This window comes from Polyodon spathula, unplaced genomic scaffold (genome assembly GCF_017654505.1).
Source record: "Polyodon spathula isolate WHYD16114869_AA unplaced genomic scaffold, ASM1765450v1 scaffolds_1547, whole genome shotgun sequence".
In the NCBI taxonomy this organism is placed as follows: domain Eukaryota; kingdom Metazoa; phylum Chordata; class Actinopteri; order Acipenseriformes; family Polyodontidae; genus Polyodon; species Polyodon spathula.
The window spans coordinates 1-17,391 of record NW_024473024.1 but is presented as its reverse complement, the minus strand read 5'-3'; the positions used below and the strand labels follow the sequence as shown (position 1 = coordinate 17,391).

The 17,391-nt window shown below is 48.6% G+C and overlaps 1 protein-coding gene across 1 annotated transcript; it reads right to left on the bottom strand.

Annotated features, from left to right (window-relative positions):
- Positions 1-377: 377 nt before the first annotated feature.
- On the bottom strand, positions 378-17,385 carry ntrk1 (neurotrophic tyrosine kinase, receptor, type 1). The gene is given in 17 exon segments (XM_041243000.1): positions 378-801; positions 1,369-1,527; positions 1,830-2,070; positions 2,322-2,327; positions 3,589-3,788; positions 4,330-4,460; positions 4,693-4,857; positions 6,577-6,679; positions 7,013-7,071; positions 7,947-8,273; positions 9,084-9,222; positions 9,811-9,953; positions 10,180-10,334; positions 12,235-12,303; positions 14,244-14,315; positions 15,263-15,337; positions 17,074-17,385. Coding segments are annotated over 17 exon segments (2,415 nt in total). The 5' UTR covers positions 17,259-17,385; the 3' UTR covers positions 378-615.
- Between the last annotated feature and the right edge of the window lie 6 nt (positions 17,386-17,391).

Sequence of the window (17,391 nt, the reverse complement as noted above, 5' to 3'; positions counted from 1 at the left end):
TCAGAGCAGCTCCAGATCTGCGTCATCGATCCCTTTATCTACCCGCCTGCATGCAAACACCTCTGCGTGTGCGGATTTCAATCTCCACTCAGTGATCAGGGATACAGAAACACACTCGTGTGTGAAAATGTCAGACCGCTTTGTGCTTTAATCAGGCGTCTTAAACAGCTTCTAAAAAGTCTCCTGCGTTTTACCGTGCGCGGCTCTGTGTTCCTTTCCTCTTTACTGTTTGAAATGAATTGCGCGGGTGGCCTGTTAAAGCCATCAATGCGATCAGACAATCTCTAATTTGCAAGACAATTTTCACAGATTTTCAGTTCCAGTGGTTTGATTTCAGACGCAGAGCAAATCAATACTACAGAAGCAATGGGGTGTTCTAATACATGCGCACACTGCTGTATTGCACACACACAGACACACACACATACACGCACGCACACACACACACAAGGCAATGCAGTCTCTGTTGTCTCTGACCACCACTGGCTGCCTCAAATATTCCGCCCTGCCTGATTGGAGGAAACGGTGTTGGGCCAAGGGGGGCAGTCCAATACACCTCCTGGATTCGGGGGTTTCAGGGGTGGATAGTTTGAGTCCAGTTGTCCAGTTGTCCAGTTACTGCAGGATGTCCAGGTACACTGGGGGACTCTTGACCAGCGCAGTGAGCCGGTTGTGAATCTCCTTGATGGTCAGTCTTTGCTGGGGCTCTCTCTGCCAGCAGCCCTGCATGATCAAGTAGATCTCTTGGGGGCAGGTTCGGGGTCTCTCCAGCTCCCTGCCCTGTGTGATGCATTCGATCGCCTGCAAGGGGACACCGTCAGGACAGTCACGCTACTGCAAGCTCATTGTTACACAAATCTACAGCTAAGGTCTACAATTAATTCTGCTTCCTAAATTCAAATGGAACCTCCTGTCACTTCACCTCCTTGTGCTCCGTCCTTCGGACGAGACACAAAACAAACGAGGTCCTATTGGAAGAGACTCTGCAGCAGCAGCAGCAGTTGTTGATGATGCAGAGTTCACCCCCCTGGTCTCTGTAAGTCGCTTTGGATAAAAGCGTCTGCTAAATGATGATGATTATTATTATTATTAATAATAATAATAATAATAATAATAATAATAATAATAATAATAATAATAATAATAATAATAGGAGGTTTTTAAACAGAGAGATCTCACTCCAGCCTTCCTAACTGCTTTTTGAAATCTAACCCTACTGCTGGCCGCTAATGACCCCCCCCCCCATATCAATCTGCACCAATTAAGCCAATTCCATTAGGCAGGTAAATGAAGGTAAATGAAATTAGCGTTGAGTGAGCGGGAATGCTATCCCTCCGTGGGAAAGAGGAGAAGCCCTATTGAGAATACCTCGTTGTTGGAGAGCTGGTACCAGGGCTGCTTGCCGCAGGTGAGAATCTCCCACAGCAGCACCCCAAAGCTCCAGACGTCGCTCTCCGTGGTGAACTTCCTGTACAAGATGCTCTCCGGGGGCATCCAGCGAATGGGCAGCATGGTGCGACCTCCGACCTGAAAGAGACAGAACAAACGCACGCTCCGAGTCAGGGTGAGGGGTCCAATCCTGGTTTCTTTTTTTTAAAAAAATCCATTCCCCAATTCCAAATTCTGATTCCGAGCCCCCTTTTGAAGGAACCGGAACAGGTATTTTTGAGCAGGGGGGGTCTCCAGCCCCAGTCCAGCAGGTTTCCTCAGCAGCAGTGAAAGATCTCACTTTACCTGCTAAACCTCCTGGTGGAAGAACCTCCAGGTCGGTCCTGCTCTACCCACGTCACGCTCTGCAAACCCACTTCCCAAACCCCCAGCCCCCTTACCCTGTAGTAATCGGTGCTGTAAATGTCCCGGGACATGCCGAAATCTCCAATCTTCACCACCAGCTCCTCCCCGACCAGGCAGTTTCGTGTGGCCAGGTCTCGGTGCACAAAGTGCAGAGAGGCAAGGTAAACCATCCCAGAGGCTATCTGACCGGCGATCTGAAGCATGTGGGGCAGGGTCAGCTGGCCAAGCAAGGGGGTCTTCCCTTCATCCAGGATTCGAGCATCCGGGCCGTGAGCTCTGGAAGAAACCGGACAGAAACTTCAAATCTGCTCCAGATCCAATCCATTAAAAGAGGCTTTTTTTTAAATCTGGGTTCTGTGAATCAGACGCCATTGCGAGATCTGGAGGTGATCAAGCTGGGAACTCAAAGCTGAAGGGAACGTGAAGCCGCTGCTCTGCGGCTTGCAGCTTGGTTTCAGGAGACTGTAGGTTTCAGGACGCTGCGCGGCACACCAGGCAGGGAGACTCGGGGGTTTGATACAGCAAACCTCAAACTAGGTCTTTCCCCGGGGGGGGCTCCTGGAACCAGCTTTCAAGCTCTTGAAAAAAGGTTTTGTTTTCAACTCAGCTATAAGTCATTTGTTTTCAGCCATGAGTTTTGGCTTGCCCCCCCCCCAAAAAAAAGAAAGATCCCCCCCCCCCCAAAAAAAAGAAAGATCCCCATTTTGAGAACCACCCCCCCCCCCCCCCCCCCCACAGCACAGAACATTAAAAAAATAAATAACAGATGGCGACAAATGACAAAGCCTGCAATGTGAGGCGCCGGTTTGTAATAACCAGACGATAATATTGCGCGGGTCGATGAAAATACGTTTTGTGGGACGATTAACCAAGGCCCTGAGCTCCCCTCTAATGACATATGGCATGGAGTGAGTGTCTGACCACTGCCCCACCCCTGTGTCTCGATGACAGACCCTGGGGAGGGACGGGCACTCTCTCAGACACAATCACTTCTTCACTACATGGATTACATCACAGCTGACCAGCGATCAGAAATGCCATCCCTGACCTATTTTCTATAAAGTCTTGGAAACAAGACTCCCGTTGCATAGCAGTCTCATTCGTTCCTTTCTTTAATACCTGCTTGATTACCCCCCAGTGTATAGATAACAAGACCCTCCCCCCTGTTTAGACTGCCCTTGTAAATCTCCTGCTCCTCCCCTCTAGTTCATATTGTATTCTAGCAGTGTTATTATTATACACAGCATCCTAGTTCATATTGTATTCTAGCAGTGTTATTATTATACACAGCATCCTAGTTCATATTGGATTCTAGCAGTGTTATTATTATACACAGCATCCTAGTTCATATTGTATTCTAGCAGTGTTATTATTATACACAGCATCCTAGTTCATATTGTATTCTAGCAGTGTTATTATTATACACAGCATCCTAGTTCATATTGGATTCTAGCAGTGTTATTATTATACACGGCATCCTAGTTCATATTGTATTCTAGCAGTGTTATTATTATACACAGCATCCTAGTTCATATTGTATTCTAGCAGTGTTATTATTATACACGGCATCCTAGTTCATATTGTATTCTAGCAGTGTTATTATTATACACGGCATCCTAGTTCATATTGGATTCTAGCAGTGTTATTATTATACACGGCATCCTAGTTCATATTGGATTCTAGCAGTGTTATTATTATACACAGCATCCTAGTTCATATTGTATTCTAGCAGTGTTATTATTATACACAGCATCCTAGTTCATATTGGATTCTAGCAGTGTTATTATTATACACAGGAAGCCTAGTTCTCCGTGTCTCATGTACACGGCATCCTAGTTCATATTGTATTCTAGCAGTGTTATCATGACGAGGGGGTCCCCGTCGGTGCACACGCCGTAGAAGCGCACGATGTGCTCGTGCTGCAGGACGGTCAGCAGCTCCGCCTCCCGCTGGAAATCCTGACGCGTCGACTCGCAGGCTGCGTCCTTCAGGGTCTGAGAGAGACAGAGAGAGACGGGGGGAGACTCGCTCTGCTGCACCCAGTCCTGGGGCACAGAGCTCCCCTTGCACAACAGACTTCATTGAGGGGTACTCGAAGATCCTGACGAGGGGGTCCCCGTCGGTGCACACGCCGTAGCAGCGGGCTAGTGTGAGCTTCAACCCTGCTCAAACTCCTGCCTCCTGATCATGGAATATTAATAATAATAGACGCGTTGAGGGGCAGGCTGAACCCTTCAGGGTCTGGGAGCAGACAGAGAGAGACGGGGGTGTGACTTTCTAACCCTGCTCCCACTCCTGGGGCACAGATCATTGCAATGCAATAATAACAGACTTCATTGAGGGGAGCTCTGAACCCCAGGACTGGGTGCAGCAGCAGCAGGGCTAGTGTGAGTTTCTAACCCTGCTCAAACTCCTGGCTCCTGATCATTGCAATATTAATAATAATAGACTTCATTGAGGGGAGCTCTGAACCCCAGGACTGGGTGCAGCAGCAGCAGCAGGGCTGCGTTTCTAAGCCTGGGAAAGCTCTCTCACCTTCACTGCCACCAGTATCTTGTCCTGCTCGCTGCTCAGGTTGGTGCACTCTGCCAGGTACACTTTGCCGAACGCTCCCTCTCCCAGCTCCCACTTCAGCACGATGTCCTGGCGCTTAATGTGCTGCACACCTGAGGAGCAACATGGAATTGAACAGGGAACTCGCGGGACCGACTCCCATCGCATAGCAGTGTGATCCAGTCCTGGTTTCACTAGGAGCTTCATAATGACACGCACCTGAGCTTGTTACCTAGACGCAGTGGGGCTGATCAAGCGGCTAGTAAAACCTGGAATGGGTGACACTGTTAGGTTCAGGGGCAGGGGAAGGTTCAGGGGCGGATGTGGGGAGACTATCAGACTCACACATATCCTTGTCTTTGATGATGCCGCAGAAGTACTGGGGGTTCTCCACGAAGCTTGACACCCCCCCGCCCAGGGCTGCCTCTGCAGAGGAGGGGGGACTGATCCCGAAATTCATGAAGTGGAGCGAGACGGCCAGGTCCTCTTCTGTTCCCAGTATAGCGCCACCTACAGGGGGGTGTTTAAATAGGAAGCTTGCGTTGTAAATGTATTTAAATATGAAGCTTGCATTGTAACCCTGCGCTGCCCTGTAACACCTGTGTGAGTCGTCTGGGATAAAGGCATCTGACAAATACATAATAATAATAATAATAATAATAATAATAATCATTCAGCAGACGCTTTTATCCAAAGTGACTTCCAGAGACCAGGAGGGTGAACTCTGCATCATCAACAACTGCTGCTGCTCGTTTGCTTATCTATCAAATTCCCACATCAGCTAATGTTGTTTATACCAGTAAATCAGTTTACTGTATCCAATCTGAACCCAATCCAACAAAAACCCTGTATTTGAATGTTCATTGAAAACAAAATAGACTTTTGTTTATTATACAAATTTAAATATATATATATATATATATATATATTATATATATATATATATATATATATTCCATGTTATTCTCTAAGTGAGTTTCCATTCTTCGCAATCATATTAAAAAGAAAAGGCTTGATTCACTTTTCCACAGATTGAAGGAAAATCAATAGCAGAGAAGGCACTAAGCTACCCTAAAGACAGCTGACATCACTCCTAATAACCACAGCGGTCCAGAAATCTTTGATAATGCAACAGAGAGAAATGCTGCAGCGAAGCAATCAGCGCCACTTAGAGCACTGACTCGAAGCCAACGGAAAGAACGACAACAAATGAAAAATAAAAACCACACCATCCGTCTCTTCAAATGATCCTGAAGCCAGAGCCGTCCTGAGATGAGATCTCCTCTCTCACACCGCTTCAAATGCTTTCAGAGGTTTAATTAAAAAACTCGCAAACGGTTTCAGCCTGGTTCACCACAGCGAGCACGCTTACAGTTCAAAGACAACCGCCTGTGCTTCTAGATCGCTGCAGCCGTGTCTAAAGCATCGACAGTCCAGTCTCCGTGCCTCAAGCCTGCCCTGGACTGGAGGGAGCACCCTTTCTCTTAGGGGGGTGAGGGAGGGAGGGAGCAGTTCAGTCTCCGTGCCTCAAGCCTGCCCTGGACTGGAGGGAGCACCCTTTCTCTTAGGGGGGGGAGGGAGGGAGCAGTTCAGTCTCCGTGCCTCAAGCCTGCCCTGGACTGGAGGGAGCACCCTTGAGGGAGGGAGCAGTTCAGTCTCCGTGCCTCAAGCCTGCCCTGGACTGGAGGGAGCACCCTTTCTCTTAGGGGGTGAGAGGGAGGGAGCAGTTCAGTCTCCGTGCCTCAAGCCTGCCCTGGACTGGAGGGAGCACCCTTTCTCTTAGGGGGGTGAGGGAGGGAGGGAGCAGTTCAGTCTCCGTGCCTCAAGCCTGCCCTGGACTGGAGGGAGCACCCTTTCTCTTAGGGGGGTGAGGGAGGGAGGGAGCAGTTCAGTCTCCGTGCCTCAAGCCTGCCCTGGACTGGAGGGAGCACCCTTTCTCTTAGGGGGGTGAGGGAGGGAGCAGTTCAGTCTCCGTGCCTCAAGCCTGCCCTGGACTGGAGGGAGCACCCTTTCTCTTAGGGGGGTGAGGGAGGGAGGGAGCAGTTCAGTCTCCGTGCCTCAAGCCTGCCCTGGACTGGAGGGAGCACCCTTTCTTTCAGTCAGTCTCCGTGCCTCAAGCCTGCCCTGGACTGGAGGGAGCACCCTTTCTCTTAGTTTCAGTCTCCCTGCATGCACGTTGTATTCTATGCTGGTTTTAATGTTTGATTAAATCTCAGTTCTCACACTCACGGGAGATCCTGAACTTGGACTGCCGGCCACACTTGTTGACAATCACCAGAATAACGATGAAGAAAGTGCAGACGAACACAGCCAGCCCCACAGCCACTGCAACCTGCGTGGAGAGACAGGCGGCTCTGAATTTTGAAAGTGACAATGCAATTACATATAAATATAATTCCGTTAAAGATCCCTCTGTCCAGCAACAGGAAAAAGGAACCTTTCACGCGCCCGCTGTGTTTCAAGAACAGTTTGTTTGCTAGAATCGAATGTCTTATAAAATTATTTTAAAAAAATCCACAATTTAGCATTTTCTGTTTTTCAGATCAGCGTTTCAATATTTAACAACACGTGTTGTGTTGTAAGAACGCTGGAGAAAGTGGTCAGTTTTGAATGTGATCACGTCATGTTTTTTTGGGTTTTTTTAACGTTGCCTCTGTGCACTCACCCCAAAGTTTTTGTGTTCCCGGTTTTCAGTCACGCTTTCCGACGGTTTGCTTGTAGGATCTGCAGAGAGCGAGAGGAGTGGATTACAAACAACTTACAAGAACGAACACAACTCGGGCTTCTGGGCTATAGACTAGGGCCAGACTTTCAGAGACGTTTTAATTAAATTAAATTCATTCATTCATTCATTTTGTGATTTTAATTAGTCATTTTTGAAAAATCTTTTCTTCTGTTAGACTTGTACATATATATATATATATATATATATATATATATATATATATATATATATATATATATATATAGAGGATAGGTGGAGGAGCAAGTAAATGCATGATGACCTCATACGAGCCAGATAAAGCAAAGGAATAAACATGTCAATGAACAAATAGATTTCTGTATATTTTCAATATTGCATGCGCCAAAGGGTCAAGGACTGGACACTGACAACCAGTGCAAGGAAGGGAGCTGGGAGCCAACACTGTACGCAGAGGCTACTTACTGAGGTCCTCCAGAAGGATGACTGGAAAGGATAGAGAGATGAAAGGGACATTAATAGATAGGAAGAGAGAAGACAGAAAATAACAGGGGGGAAGGAGCTTTTGTGTCTTGAACCACATAGATCTTTCTTTTCACAAAACCCCTTTTGGTAGAATTTAAGCAGCTGTCGCAATTGCAGCCAGGATCTGGGTCGACTCCTGTTTTTCAATTCCTTTTTAAAAAGCAGTTCCCAAATTCCCACGCCCTTTGAATCAGACCCGACACGTCCTCCCTGAGCAGAAGTGAAATGAGCGGCGCTCTGTGAAAACGCGCTTCTCACAGCAGCGGCGGCACCTGACTGCAACTGAAGACGCTGCTTGTGAGTCAGTTAAACCTGACCCAGATCGGAGCTCTCGCGGCTGCTGGAGACGAGAGCGAGGCGTCGCCGCGGTTACCTGGAATGAGACCCTCGGGGTTGTCGAAGGGGTTGTCCATGAACATTCCGCAGGCGGTCGCCGCGGCGCCGCCCAGGCTGTTGTTGACGACGAGGGTGTAGTTTCCGTTGTTCAAGTGGGTGGGCTTGTTGAAGGCCAGGCAGCCGTGGGTCTTGGAGCCGTCGCTCGCGTCTCGGATCACCTGGGTGAAGATGTACATGGACTCCTGCAGCTCGGAGCCGTTGTACAGCCAGCTGATGTTAGGGGTGGGGTTCCCATCCACAGAGAAGGGGAAGCACCAGTGATGCTGAGGCACGGCGTTGCCCAGCTCCAGGATCTTCGGGGGGACTGGAAATACACCAAACCAGAACACTTAGGCTAAAGCTGAGGGGGCATGAAGCTTTTTCGGAACAGCAGTGGCTTAAAACCTGGTTCCGGGAGGCCTAGTTTGAGGTTTGCTGTATCAGACAACCACCCCCCCCCTCTCTCTGCGCAGCGTCCTGAAACCTACAGTCTCCTGAAACCAAGTTCCAAGCAGCAGAGCAGGGGCTTCGTGTTCCCTTCAGCTTTATTATATAACCCCTCCAGTCTCTGTGTGAATCAGCAGCTTCAGTTTACATTGTCTACTATTTTTGTTTACAGCACAGACACTAGGGCTGCTGTGGGACTGTTTGGGGGGAGGGGTGGGGGAGAGACTCACACAGGAAAGGGCTAATGCTCCCACGCGGCCTGCGAGACGCAATTCTGTTGAGAACAGACGCGCTAATGGACTTCACACTGCATTTACTGCAATGTAATTAAAGGGAGCTTGTTAATAAGTGTGCTGCCACCTCCATCCATCACTGTGACTCTCCTCTCCCTCTCCCTGGTGTGAGTTATTAACCCCTTCCTTTCCCCGTCCGCGCGGCTCGGTTGGGTTGGACCGCTGTTCTCTGCAGAGTCTCAGAAAAGCAATGATGATCATCACAAACCCAAGCAGCTGCTTCTGAATTCACTCTGAACGGAGAATCAGCCCCCCACCCCCGATCCACCCTAGCGAGCCTCGCCCGTGAGGAGCTTGATGGAATAATTGCCTTTGAAGGAGACCCGAGCCCAAACGCTGCGTCTGCTTGTGTTAAGTTTCTCGAAAGCCTGTGCGCTGGCGTGTCGGAGACTCACAGAGGATGTCGAGGGGTACCGACTCCTCGCTGGGTCCGGCCCGGTTCTGGGCTTCGCAGGTCAGGTTCAGACGGTTGTCTTCAGAGGAAACGTTACTGATTCTCAGAACCACCTCCAGCTCCAGATCACTGCCTCCTGTCTGCAAGGGAGCAAAAGCACGAGAATCTACAGCACAGGACCCCAGAGCCGGGAACATTCAGCGTCTGGAATTGCTGTGTATTTACAGCAGTGTGCAAATCTATTAAGACATCCCATTGCTTATGTAGTCTTGATTTGGGGTTGGGGTTAGGGTTGGAGTTAGGGTTAGGGTTAGGGTTGGAGATAGGGTTAGGGTTAGGGTTAGGGTTAGGGTTAGGGTTAGGGTTAGGGTTAGGGTTAGGGTTAGGGTTAGGGTTAGGGTTAGGGTTAGGGTTAGGGTTAGGGTTAGGGTTAGGGTTAGGGTTAGGGTTTAGGGTTAGGGTTAGGGTTAGGTTAGGGTTAGGGTTAGGGTTAGGGTTAGGGTTAGGGTTAGGGTTAGGGTTAGGGTTAGGGTTAGGGTTAGGGTTAGGGTTAGGGTTAGGGTTAGGGTTAGGGTTAGGGTTAGGGTTAGGGTTAGGGTTAGGGTTAGGTTAGGGTTAGGGTTAGGGTTAGGGTTAGGGTTAGGGTTAGGGTTAGGGTTAGGGTTAGTATGTTTAACCTTGTATCGTTGTTTGTGTTCTCTGTACCCCCTGATTGCCGGTCTCCATACCTCAATGGTGAAGTCGGAGTGCAGCTCCTGAGTGTTCCAGTAAGCGGTGGGTGTCGGGGTCCCAATCACACGACAGGAGAAGGTCATGTTGGCCCCCACTTTCACCGTGAGGTCCGAGTGATCGATATAGACCTCGGGGACGCCTGCAAACACAGAGCAGGGAGGCAGTGAGAGAGACAGAGAGACGCAGCCATCCCGCAACACAAACACAGCGTCCACGTGCTGGCTGGCGTTGATTAAGGGAGTGTCGGTCGCCGCGGCTCTCGAAGGCTGCTGGAAAAGCAGCAACGACAGCAGGCAACATATTTTTAGTTTGGTTTTACCAGAACACTCTTCAGCATCGGACAGTTGAAGGTACATTCCACATACTGCAATTCTCCAGCATCATGTCATCCAATGGGATTTGCTGGTCTTGGGCGTTGCAGCTCAGCGATTGGGTTTGTAGGTCAGCCCGCCCACTCAGCAGCCAGTGCTGCAGCCAATGAATGTCGCAGGAGCATTGGAGGGGATTCTCCCTCAGAACACTATGGAGAGCAAGAGAGAGAGAGAGAGGGAGGCACAGCTCAGTGTCCGGTATAGAGAGGCACAGCTCAGTGTCCGGTATAGAGAGGCACAGCTCAGTGTCCGGTATAGAGAGGCACAGCTCAGTGTCCGGTATAGAGAGGCACAGCTCAGTGTCCGGTATAGAGAGGCACAGCTCAGTGTCCGGTATAGAGAGGCACAGCTCAGTGTCCGGTATAGAGAGGCACAGCTCAGTGTCCGGTATAGAGAGGCACAGCTCAGTGTCCGGTATAGAGAGGCACAGCTCAGTGTCCGGTATAGAGAGGCACAGCTCAGTGTCCGGTATAGTGTCCGGTATAGAGAGGCACAGCTCAGTGTCCGGTATAGAGAGGCACAGCTCAGTGTCCGGTATAGAGAGGCACAGCTCAGTGTCCGGTATAGAGAGGCACAGCTCAGTGTCCGGTATAGAGAGGCACAGCTCAGTGTCCGGTATAGAGAGGCACAGCTCAGTGTCCGGTATAGAGAGGCACAGCTCAGTGTCCGGTATAGAGAGGCACAGCTCAGTGTCCGGTATAGAGAGGCACAGCTCAGTGTCCGGTATAGAGAGGCACAGCTCAGTGTCCGGTATAGAGAGGCACAGCTCAGTGTCCGGTATAGAGAGGCACAGCTCAGTGTCCGGTATAGAGAGGCACAGCTCAGTGTCCGGTATAGAGAGGCACAGCTCAGTGTCCGGTATAGAGAGGCACAGCTCAGTGTCCGGTATAGAGAGGCACAGCTCAGTGTCCGGTATAGAGAGGCACAGCTCAGTGTCCGGTATAGAGAGGCACAGCTCAGTGTCCGGTATAGAGAGGCACAGCTCAGTGTCCGGTATAGAGAGGCACAGCTCAGTGTCCGGTATAGAGAGGCACAGCTCAGTGTCCGGTATAGAGAGGCACAGCTCAGTGTCCGGTATAGAGAGGCACAGCTCAGTGTCCGGTATAGAGAGGCACAGCTCAGTGTCCGGTATAGAGAGGCACACTCAGTGTCCGGTATAGAGAGGCACAGCTCAGTGTCCGGTATAGAGAGGCACAGCTCAGTGTCCGGTATAGAGAGGCACAGCTCAGTGTCCGGTATAGAGAGGCACAGCTCAGTGTCCGGTATAGAGAGGCACAGCTCAGTGTCCGGTATAGAGAGGCACAGCTCAGTGTCCGGTATAGAGAGGCACAGCTCAGTGTCCGGTATAGAGAGGCACAGCTCAGTGTCCGGTATAGAGAGGCACAGCTCAGTGTCCGGTATAGAGAGGCACAGCTCAGTGTCCGGTATAGAGAGGCACAGCTCAGTGTCCGGTATAGAGAGGCACAGCTCAGTGTCCGGTATAGAGAGGCACAGCTCAGTGTCCGGTATAGAGAGGCACAGCTCAGTGTCCGGTATAGAGAGGCACAGCTCAGTGTCCGGTATAGAGAGGCACAGCTCAGTGTCCGGTATAGAGAGGCACAGCTCAGTGTCCGGTATAGAGAGGCACAGCTCAGTGTCCGGTATAGAGAGGCACAGCTCAGTGTCCGGTATAGAGAGGCACAGCTCAGTGTCCGGTATAGAGAGGCACAGCTCAGTGTCCGGTATAGAGAGGCACAGCTCAGTGTCCGGTATAGAGAGGCACAGCTCAGTGTCCGGTATAGAGAGGCACAGCTCAGTGTCCGGTATAGAGAGGCACAGCTCAGTGTCCGGTATAGAGAGGCACAGCTCAGTGTCCGGTATAGAGAGGCACAGCTCAGTGTCCGGTATAGAGAGACACAGCTCAGTGTCCGGTATAGAGAGGCACAGCTCAGTGTCCGGTATAGAGAGGCACAGCTCAGTGTCCGGTATAGAGAGACACAGCTCAGTGTCCGGTATAGAGAGCTCTGCAGTGTCGGGAGTAGCAGACAGTAAGAATTATTTAATACTTACAGGCCAGTGAGAGGCAGCTGGTGAAATACTCTCCAGGAGATTTGTTCCAGGGAATTGGAGGCCAGGTTGCTGTGGAACGGAGACGGGAGAGAGACAAGCAAGCCAGTTTAACAGAGGGATGCTCCCCCAGGATCAGAAGCTTTTATCAATAAAATAAGAGTTCAGCTTTCCACTGTTATCAGTAATATGGGCATTTCAGCAATACAAGAGCCAATCAAATCACGTGAAAGAACGAAGAGGGTGGAGCTCATCTGCATACAAACTCCAGATTTAGCTGGCCAGTTAAATATTTAGATAAACGATAAATCTTGAGAAGAGAGTTAAGACTTAGTTGTATATTTAGCTAAATGTTAAATCTTGTTAAGGATTTAAGATTTAGTTAAATATTTAGGTTAATGTTAAATTCTGTAACTAGATTTATAAATTATATCCGAATTAATACAAGATTTAAACTAAATTTGGAAAGACACATGCATCCCATAGCTTTCAAGCACCTGAAAAAGTGGCTTCATGTTCAGCTCGGCTTTATAGTTTGATCCTGTCTAATGCACTGAAGAGAGCATTGTCCAAAAAAACATTTCACTGCTTAAACTTCCCCACATGCCACTAGCTCTCTGCAGTGCGTGTGTGTGCGTACAGCAGCCATAATCCCGCCAGCCTTTTCATCCATTCATAGCTAGCAATCAGGACCTATCAGTTACCCGCTCTCTTCTCTTTCCAAGCTCTGGGGAATACAGCTCAGGCCTGGGCTAATAAAAACAGCCATCGATACAGACTCTGCTCTGCTCTGCTTAGCCCAAATAAACACGCTTTCATCATCTCATCATAGGCATGAGATCAGCCCTCTCCCCCAGACCCCCTCTCCCCAGCCCTCCAGAGGGGATTCGGTTCCAGTCCGCTGCGCATCTGTTACAACACACACCCTGCCCTCCTCTGCTCTATCGATTAAGCTATAATGGAGCCGCACTGAAGTGTATTTATTATGCATCAATTGCCAATCATCTGCTGGGGCTGAGTGACTCAGAGGTGACAGTCTCGTGTCTTCTTCAATTACTTGTGCTCTCCGCTGATAAATAGTCTTCAGTCCTCGCTGTGTGTGCTCGGCACATCGCGGCCGGAGGGACTGGGAGGGACGGAGGGAGAGAGGGAGGCGTTGTTGCCGGGGCTGAGTGACTCAGAGGTGACAGTCTCGTGTCTTCTTCAATTACTTGTGCTCTCCGCTGATAAATAGTCTTCAGTCCTCGCTGTGTGTGCTCGGCACATCGCGGCCGGAGGGACTGGGAGGGACGGAGGGAGGGAGGGAGGCGTTGTTGCCGGGGCTGAGTGACTCAGAGGTGACAGTCTCGTGTCTTCTTCAATTACTTGTGCTCTCCGCTGATAAATAGTCTTCAGTCCTCGCTGTGTGTGCTCGGCACATCGCGGCCGGAGGGACTGGGAGGGACGGAGGGAGGGAGGGAGGCGTTGTTGCCTTGAGGTTAGAGCTGAGTGACTGGGAGGGAGGTAAGAGAGGTGGTCAAGTAGTTCAAATTGAAGGAGGGAAGCAGCGTGGCTCTAGTGGACATTGGGAGGGAGGGAGGCAGTGTGGCTCTAGTGGAGCTGAGGAGGGACTGGGAGGGAGGGAAGCAGTGTGGCTCTAGTGGAGCTGAGGAGGGACTGGGAGGGAGGGAAGCAGTGTGGCTCTAGTGGAGCTGAGGAGGGACTGGGAGGGAGGGAAGCAGTGTGGCTCTAGTGGAGCTGAGGAGGGACTGGGAGGGAGGGAGGCAGTGTGGCTCTAGTGGAGCTGAGGAGGGACTGGGAGGGAGGGAAGCAGTGTGGCTCTAGTGGAGCTGAGGAGAGACTGGGAGGGAGGGAGGCAGTGTGGCTCTAGTGGAGCTGAGGAGAGACTGGGAGGGAGGGAGGCAGTGTGGCTCTAGAGGTTAGAGCTGAGGAGGGAGGGAAGCAGTGTGGCTCTAGAGGTTGAAGGAGAGGGAGTGGGAAGTGGGCAGGGTACAGTGTTTCTCTTGACTTACATGTATTGAAGCTTGGGGTTGTGTTCAAAGGCGTTCCCCGCGATGTACGACAGCCCACACAGAGTAATGGTCCTGAAAAGGGAGGCAAAGCAACGTCATTTTCACATAATCGAACCAGGAAAGAGCCCATGAGAGCCTCCTTTCACAAGAGGGGGAATTCAATGCCTGTAGAGTTTGTTTTTGTAACATACTGTGCATCATTTGCAAACTGCATCAGCCAAAAACAGTTACTGGCTCAGGGACCGGGTGCGATCTGGCACAAACAAGCCCCAGCGTGCGTGCATTTACTGCTCTGAGGAATTCAGAGCTCTTCAGAGTGGTTTGCATTGAATGTTCCACAAATCCTCTATTGAAATAAAGTCTGTGCGATGTCGGGCATCATTCCAATACAGGATTAGGAGGGGATTTTGAAATCTTTAATAGATGCCCTACAATATCCCATAGCTGTAATGAATAAATCTGCGTTATTAATGATAAGTGACAACAATCAAACACATTTATTAAATTCAAACAGTGGCATTCAAAGATTATTAGTAACACAGGAATGGCCAGCTATTGCAAACGTGTTTACACAGCTAGTTTAAATGCAGTTACAGTATCTACCTGAACTGGGAGAGGGCGATTCTTTCAGGAATGGAAACTCTCTTTCATTCTTCCACCTGAAGAACAGGCCTTGGAGGTCTTGAAAGCTTGCTGATTAATGACTGGTTTATCGTCAATGAAAGGTTTCACATCTCCTTGTCTTAGCCTGTCATCTCTGAGACTGATATGGCTGACATTTCCTCTCGGAGGGGTGAACGATCAGTCCCACGTATTTATATGCTGCAGCTAACAGATATCGTGTCAAGCCCTCTCTGTCACCCAGTGTCGTTCACCCTTTGTCTTATCCACTCAGCCACACACACATGACAAGACCGATATTCGCCAGAACCAGTGGCTTCTGAGTTTGGACCTTCACATCAATGATTTTCAAACATTACAGCTAACATCTTGATAAAGAAAGGAGCACAATCACTTACAAGTTTCTCAGTTCTCCGTAGTTCTTCATTTCCGATGCTGTTAAATTCACCAGGTCGGTCTGGCTTTCAATGTAACTGCGTGAAAACAAACACGCATTTAAAAACAAAACAGCATTACCGATTCATCACGCTTTAAAAACATGAGATTTTCCTTCTGGTTTTTCTTTGTTCTGCTTTACTGTGATTTTTAAAAAAAAAAACTGAAAAATACCCCACCCACCCCCTGCCCGACACACAAGGCAGAAGGCTTTATTAAAAATTCTTGATAAGCAATTCATCTTTGTCTCTCCTTCTAGCAAGTCTTGTAAAGCGCTGTGTGATGGTGGTGACTATGAAAGGCGTATTATATATAAATTATTATTATTATTATTATTATTATTATTTGGAAGGAGATGATAGTTAAATGTTTTGGTTTTTTTTTTCAAATGAGACCTCACAAACACCCAATGAACTTTGACGTGTTGTAAGAATTTCTGAGGCTGGCCAGGTTTGAGGGGGAAAAATTAAGATCTGGAGAGAACTAACATCCCCCAGGCAAGGTATAATTATTGTAATTGCTCCTTGCAGGACCTCGGTCGCTTAGCCTCTAGACTGTTTCCCACAATAATTACTGGCAAATAAAAAGCCTTACTGTGCAGAAGTCACCGCAGCTAATTTGAGTTGACCTTCTGTGTGACACTGTTGGGATTTTGCAAACTTTTTGGTAACTCCTGTCTACGAACCTTTCAGCCCAGCAACGCTCGTCCATTTTCCACTAGCTGGTTAATCTCATAACTTTATCACGTTTTGGTTTTTAGATCCCTAATGATTCAGCATTAGGTTTTGGGTCCGGGTTATGCAAAAAAAAAAAAACCCAGAAAGATGCAGTAGATTGGAACTATGCATAATAACACTGTGATGGTGTTTAAGTGCACGCGTGTTTGTCTACTATATGAACACACAGTAACGAGTGTGCCCGTTTCTTCTTTCTGAATTTGGGACAGCTGTTAAAGGACGGATTTAGAGACTTTTTTTTTTTTTTTTTAAGGCGGAATGCGTTTCGTGAAATGAATACTCTTGTCGCTAAACAGCCGGTAACAAACCGACTTCAGCTTCAGTCCTTCGACGATCCGTGACTTCGACGATGCGTGCGTAATTATATTAAAAAAAAAAAATATTCAGAAACAACTTCAGCCCCGTCCCAAGCCCCTGAAGTAAACGGGGTAACTACACCGGGTGTGTTTTTAGGTGGAATGAGTTTGTAAGGTTTTTTTTTCGCTTTAGATTTTAGCTTTGAGAATTCATCGCTTCTCCTCAAAGTTTTGCATCCCCTTATAGAATGAATTGCGCTTCAGGAATTAAAATTGTTGCTCCCCTCCTATAGGATTAACTAGTTTTGCTTCACAAAGTCGAATGAAAGCTGCTGAATGATGTGACGCTAATAACGTACTGAATTGCACACAGCTTTGTGTAGTTTTCCATATAGCTAACAACGAAAAAACTGACAACAATTAAAAAATATGACATTTTGAAATCTAACTTGAAATACTGTACTGCTATTATGGCTTCCTTCCGGTGGGCTTTTTAATGATCTCATTTTGTAGTTTCTTTGATTACATGATGTTAAATAAAAGATCATATAGTTTTTCTTTTTCTTTTTTTTTTACAATCATAAAGTTCTAGGTGATGCAAAACTTTTAGCCAGCACTGTAATAAATGCAATCACCTGCAGGTATGTTTACAGATCTCTCTCCAAACAGATTAGAGAGTAACAGGTAGAGACTCAATCAAATCTTGCAGGGAAAACTCAATCCAAAGAGAAAAGTACTTACATATCTGTAATATTATCGCTGCTGTTCAGAAAGAGAGCCGGGACGCTGCTGATGGTGTCTGGGTCGAAACACTGCACCGAAGTGGCGGAGCATCTGCAAGTATCTGGGCACCCATAACACAGCGGCACTGCCAAGGCTAGCAGGGCCAATACTGCCAGCCTCCGGGCCACTGATCCCAAAGCCATAGCTGTCTGTCTTCGTGGCTTTCCCTTTTCCTAGTCAGCTAGCCCAGGACTCCCTCTCCTCTTCTCTCCATGCGTAAGGAAGACGCAAGCCAGTGTGTTGCTCAGCCTTTGCAGAACAGTCTGTTTAAAGAGA